The sequence below is a fragment of the Diceros bicornis genome, chromosome 31 (genome assembly GCF_020826845.1).
Source record: "Diceros bicornis minor isolate mBicDic1 chromosome 31, mDicBic1.mat.cur, whole genome shotgun sequence".
Lineage (NCBI taxonomy): Eukaryota > Metazoa > Chordata > Mammalia > Perissodactyla > Rhinocerotidae > Diceros > Diceros bicornis.
In genome coordinates this window covers 18,473,925-18,480,766 of record NC_080770.1, presented here as the reverse complement: position 1 = coordinate 18,480,766, position 6,842 = coordinate 18,473,925, and the positions used below count along the sequence as shown (strand labels likewise).

General features: G+C 38.1%; 1 protein-coding gene across 1 annotated transcript; it reads right to left on the bottom strand.

The window, feature by feature from the left end:
- Window positions 1–687: 687 nt before the first annotated feature.
- Window positions 688–1,618, bottom strand: LOC131395664 (olfactory receptor 9G1-like). Its single transcript, XM_058527511.1, is given in 2 exon segments — window positions 688–1,428; window positions 1,430–1,618. Coding segments are annotated over 2 exon segments (918 nt in total). The 5' UTR covers window positions 1,607–1,618.
- Between the last annotated feature and the right edge of the window lie 5,224 nt (window positions 1,619–6,842).

The following is a 6,842-nucleotide window of genomic DNA, read 5'->3' as shown; positions in this document are numbered from 1 at the left end:
AAAATAATAGAGGATCCCTGAGAGTTATACAGTGATTCATAAAAATCATATCTATGAGGACTTGACTGATTTTTGCTTAATTGAAGAACTTATGTAAGAGACATATAGACTGGAGAGATCATTCTCACTAAGTGTAGTTATACTGAGTTATTTCAAGGGTGCCTCTGGGTCTTTGTGCTAATGCTTCTGGGGGAAGAAAAGTATATTTAAAAATGCCTAGGAAATTCTGTTAAGGGAATGGAAAGTGGTGATTACAACTAGTTAATAGCCATAGTTAAATATTAAAAATGAATTCAGGGTATTTTTTCCTATTTCTTGGAAATAACTATATAGATACTATTCTATACATATGAGTCAGCCAAACATATTCTTATGCTAAAGGAGTGGGCTGTTCTGTCACTTTATGAAGGCAGAGGACAGTTTTGAGGTTTAAATTTTTGTTTTTAATCTAGAGTAATATGAAATTCAATACAAATCCTTATATTTTACATTTAAATTTTATGTTTTAAATTGCCCTAATTTTCTCATCTTAAGTCTCATGTATTGTCCTGTATCAAGAGTTCCAATTCTTTAATTTGCGTGGTAAGAATTCTTGATCATGATGGAACACAATGGCAGCTTTTCTTGAAACATAGTAACCTGATCAAATGTTGTCTCTGCATTTCCTTAGAAGGAGAGAATCTTGATTTATTTGAAGAGTTTATTCACAGCCTCCTTTACATCCTTATTCCTCAAGCTATAGATCATGGGATTCAACATGGGGAACACCACGGTGTAAAATGTAGAAACTATTTTGTTCGTATCAAAAGACTAGCTAGTTCGGGGATGAGAATAGATGTAGAGGATGGAGCCATAGTACAAAGTGACAGAGATCAAGTGGGAGGAGCATGTGGAGAAGGCTTTGAGGCGGCCTTGGGTGGAGCCGATCCTCAAGATGGTGGCAATGATAAAGAGGTAGGAGGCAAGTATGAGCACAGTGGGAGTAATGACATTGGAGGCCAGAAGGAAATACAGCACAACTTGGTAGGCATCTTTCCCACTGCAAGCCAACTTCACCAGGGGAAGCAAATCACAGAAAAAGTCATCAATGACATTATCACTACAGAATTCCACGGCAAAAGTTCTTTTGGTGATGATGGAACAGTTAATAAAGCCACCAAGATATGAGGCTTCTACCAAAAATGCACATACCTTTATGGACATAGCCTGAGAATAAAGCAGGGGCTTTGAGATGGCCATATAGCGGTCATAAGCCATGGCGGCCAACAGGTAACACTCACTGGAGGCCAGCCCAGCAGAGAAGAAGAACTGAGCTACACAGTCAGCAAAGGAGATGCTTTCGTCTTCAGAGATGCAGGTCATTAGGATCTTTGGGGTGTAGACAGAGGAATACCAGAGATCCAGAAAAGACAGATTCCCAATGAAAAAAATACATGAGCATGTGCAGCTGGGAGTCATTACAGATCAACATTATGAGGGTGGTATTTCCTACCACAGTCACAGAATACACGCCAAGGAACACCACAAACAGGATCAACTGCATCATGGAGTCTGTTGTGAAGCTCACCAGGATGAACTCTGTCACTGTGTGGTTGCCCCTCTGCATGGCTATAGGGAAGCTTACCTAGGAGAAGAGAAAATGAGACTTCAGCTTGACTCACTGTGCTGAGAAAATACACAATATGGTAAATAAATAACATTACATCCCTGGTAAACCTAGAAATCTAGGATCCAACAACGTAAGCGTTCATTTTAGAAAGAGTTTTCATTTTGCAACAAACCACTTAGATCTTATGACTATGTATTGTTAAAAGATAAACTTAGCCACATTAAAATTTTTAACAACTGACTTGAGCTTACATCTATTTGAATCCGGCCAAGTCTCAAACTGAAAGTGGTTAGGAACTCGCCCCCATCAGGAGCTAAGAGACAGGTTTTTATAAAGAAGACATAAAAGGAAAGCAAGGAAATTATTTGATTGACTATATCTGAAATGGTTGCCATATTTGGGAAAACCTAGCTGGCAGTTTGTGACTGGTTGTTCTGAAGTTTCATTTTCTCCGATTCAAGTGCAGTGACTCTGTCTTAGACGTTGGTTTGCTTACATAGGCTACCAGGTATAAGAGCCCCCTCAGTGTAATGGTCTCCTTGTTCAACGACTATAACAATGTTCAATTCCAAATTTCTGAAGTTGGTTATTTATTTTTTCCCTTAGGAATGATTGTTCAAGTAAAGGAAGCCTGGCCTTATAATTTCTATTTTCTTATACTTTCGTCTTCTTCACAATGTCAATTTGCTTTTTTGCTAAATATGTGACTTCTTAGCTTAAAGTGTTACTTATTTGCATCTGAAATGCTGAACTTCACCTATTTTTAACATACTTTTTAAAGAATCAAGTATTTTTCTTTCAGTACTTCCATATACTGAGACACTCTGCGGCCATTATAAATTCATATTTCATAATAATATCTAAAGGCATAAGAAAATACTCAAGAGATCATAAGGAAAAAAAGAGGATATATACAAAGTTTTGGAGAAAAATCTACAGAAGAATGATGTACTATGATGGCATTATAGAGTACACAGGATTTACTGTATTTTATATATATTATAACAATAAAAATAATCTAAATTGCCAATTTTAAATTTAAGTAATTCATGTATACTACATAAGTAACATGGTACTAGAAACTTGCACGTTATATTACATTTTTATTTCTTTTAGAATTTGTTATTATTAAGAATTTTTTCCTTAATAATAACAATTGTGAAGAAAATATATGTCTTAGAATATGATGATGAGACTCAGTATTCCATCTGATGACAAAGAAATCTGCTCACCCTCTTCAAGATTCTCTGCACATACAACTATAAATGTTCTCCTGAAATGGGTAGACGGGAATATATCCAGCAACAGGACATCTGTATTACACTTCATGGGCAATTCCATTCACACTAACTTCCCATCAACCTAAGTGGTTTTGTAGCTAAATAAACAAAAATCTCAGTGAACGTGAGTATGTATGCCCAGCCTCTTGGAATGCAGAAAAACACTCAGTTCCTATTAGACTGTCAATATTAGTGTTAATAAAAACCAAAGTTAATAAATTGACTTATTTCTGAGTAAATATAGAACAACAGATGATTGTTGCACCTAAGCTTTTGCAACTATTACTCCACTAAAGGTGCCCTCGTCTAGGTTCAGGGACCATATAACTCAATCCAACGACCACGTTTCAGTCCTCCTCTGATTTGATTTATCTGCCGCATTTGACATAGTTTATCCGTCCTTCTTGCTGGAAACACTCTCTTCTCTCGGCTTCCAGGTCATCAGACTTGCCTGGGTTTCCTTCTGCTTCCATGGTTGTGTGTTCTCAGTATCATCCGTGCTCCCAGCTTTGAATTTTGGAGTGCCCAGAAATAACCCTTGAATCCCTTCCCTTTTCCATCCACAATCACTCCCTGTTGAGTCATCCAGTTTAACGACCTCTTTAAGTGATTTCCACATGTGAATCTTTTTATTAATTTTTTAATCTCCTGACTATTTCACTTCCCTGAACTCCAGACTCATGGATATAAATACCTACTTGATATCTCTAACAGGATGTCCATTGGGCACTTCAAGAGAAACTGAGTTCCTAACAGTCCTTGCTAAGCCTGCTTTTCTCTCAGATTTCTCCAGTGCAGTAAATGGCCTTATCTCAGTTTAGGGAAAACTATTAAATATTTTCAACTCCTCTTTGTCTTTTACATTGTAGCTGACTAATCAGAAACATCTTGCATCTACCTTCAAAATAGATCCAGAATCTGACCAACTTTTCCCAGCTCCCATGGTTCTACTCTAGAATAACCCACCATTATCTCACATTTGCATCATTATAGAGCTTCCTAGTGGTCTCCCTGCTTCCGTGCTCACCCCACTTGAGTCTCTCAACAACGCAGCTAGAGTGATCCTGTTAAAATACCGGTAGATCATGTTACTCCTCTTCTTCAAACACTCCAATGACTTCTCAATTTATTCACAGTAAAAGCCAAAATCCTTACAAAGTGTACAATCTTATTACTTTTCTGCGTCTGACTCTCTTGTTCTCCCCTCCACTGTTATCTCCGCTCCAGCCAGGCTGCCCTCCTTTCCACTCATAGAACAAACAGCACATGGTCAGAGCCTGTGCAGCTGCTCCTCCCTGTGACTAGAATGCGCTTCCTCAGATATCTTTACAGCGAACTCCCTCACATTCTTCAAGTCTTAATTGCCGCTAATATTACCCCTTTTCAGATGTTCCTCAATCACTATATTGCAATATACATCCCTCACATTTCTTATATCTCTTTTCTACTTTATCACTCTCCCTAGCATTGTTCATTATCTAATATTACACACATCCCATTAATTTAACTTATTTCCTTTTCCCTTCACTAGAATATACTCTTTCCCATCTACTTTTGGTGGAAATATATATCAGTTCAATATTCACCTCATTTTACTTAGTAGGCTTATTATGAGATTTTACAGGCTGTTTATTTTAAATGAATCACTCGATATAAACTGAGAACAATTTTGTGGCTGAACAAAATCTTTGAAAACATGAATCCATGGGATAAAAGGAGTTTCCTGAGGGAAAAAGTTGAGAACTCCTGGACTCAATCTTAAACTTAATGTCTCCTGATTCTCTTGTTCTCTGATTCTCGTAACTATCCCAGGATTTGATCATTTATAAAAATAATAGCTAACAACTTTGAGTACTTTACTCTGAGTCAAGCATTGTGCTTAGTGTTGCACATGCATTATTTTATTACTCCCACAGAATCCATCCTAGGTATATTTAAAGATTAATAGCAATAATTTTACAGATGACCAAACTGAGTTTTAATAAGTAGCTAGTAATTTCACAGTTACAAGGTGGTGGTGTCTTACTCCAGAGAACTGCTATTTAACCACTAAGCACGTCCTTTTATATTTGATACTAGGTTAACAGTTACTTGTAGGCTTCATGGGTCCCTCTCTCTCTCCCTTTTTTTTTTTTTTTTTTTTTTTTTGCTGAGGAAGATCAGCCCTGGGCTAACATTCATGCCCATCTTCCTCTACTTTATATGTGGGATGCCTGCCACATTATGGCTTGATAAGCGGTGCGTAGGTCCACACTTGGGATCCGAACCTGCAAACCCTGGGCTGCCAAAGCAGAGCGTGCAAACTTAACCACTACTCCGTTGGCCTGGCCCCCCTCTCCTTTTGTTATGACACACTAACAAAAACCGATAAGATAATGCTGAAAGATTCAAATGCTGTCCCAGATGAGTACGTCATATATGTGGGGTCAGATAAATGCTTCCAAGTGGTGCCCAAATCATCTTCTGGCAGAGTCCTGTGTCTCTTACATTTACAGCTAACTCTGATTATGAGTGCAGAACCATGCTACTCACCTCACCCAGGACCAGGACACTTACCTGCAACTCTCACAGTCCCAAGCAGCAAAGGACCACACCATGGATCCAGATAACTTATACCTGCTCAGGCTCCCCAGTGCACATGATCCCTTAAAGACTTCAGTGGTTCATAGCTTTGAAAGTCTCTGAAAAGGCAATTAACCAAAATTTGTGCTAACTTTATTGAGGAGAATCTTTCTCAATGCAAAAGAAGAGAACGACTTAAAAAGTATTAATAATAATCACTATATTTTGAGAAATCCATTTTTGCAAAACCCCTTCCCAGGAAGTTTATTTAATTGTCAAACAGCTCTATGGAGTATGTGCTGCAGTTCCCATTATAGGCAAGAAAATAGATCCAGAGCAGTTAATTAAGTTTCTGAAGGTAAACTCAGAAGTAAGTGCAGGCAGGATTGAAACTCAAGGAGATCTGATTATAAAATCCATAGTCTTTCCTCAACACCAAGTGTACTTCAGAGAGTCATGATTTTTGAGCTTCTATTCAGCAATGACTGTATTGTTTTAGAAGTGGATTTCACTCATCCTGAGTGTCTATACAGATAGATTTTGTAACAAACATTCAGTCTCACTTTTCATCAACTCATTACCCAATTTTTAAGTGACAAGAAAGGTGTCAGATTTGCTAATGTCACCAAAAGCAACTTGTCAAGTTTCTCCATTATTTATCAAAATATTTATGGAGTACTTAGTATGTGCCAGGCACTCTGCTCAGTGCTTTAAAGGAGTCATTTTATTTTAATCTTCATGATAATCTTGTGAAGTAAATGTGATTGTTATTCACATTTTACAGATGAGCTGCCTAAGGCATAGAAATGTTTGTACATACATTGTTTAAGGTCACAGTATTTGAGGCTTGTAGACCCAAGATTCAAAACCAGTTCTCTCAGTGCTCATCATCTGTCCTCAAACCGGCGTCTCTACCTAGCATTTACTATATTCTAAATACTCTGCTAGGTACTACGAATAAGAGATGGAACTAAGGCGTGGGGCCTGACCTCAAGATGGGTGTAGTTTATTGAGAGAAATGAAATCTTCGTAAACAAGTGAGTGCAATAGGTTATGATAGAATTATCTATTGTACCTGATAGTGGGAGGCAGGCCAGAGTGGACGGCGTGCTAGGAGCAGTGAGGGAAGCATGTGTGTGCTATGAAAGGTTTTACGCAGGAGGGAAAAACGTGTTCATGTGCTTGAAGATGCAGGGACAGTTATCATGTGGAAGGAAGATTTCTGGCAATGAAAAAGCAACTACAACTATCAAAGCAGAGAAGCAGGAAGTGGAGTGACTGGAGGGTGGAAAAACTGTCGCAAGTGTGTCAGATCTGTCTGGAGTATGTAGTGTATTTGTTGGAATGATGTTAGATGAGATGGTAGACGGCTTTTGATGTCACACTCAGAA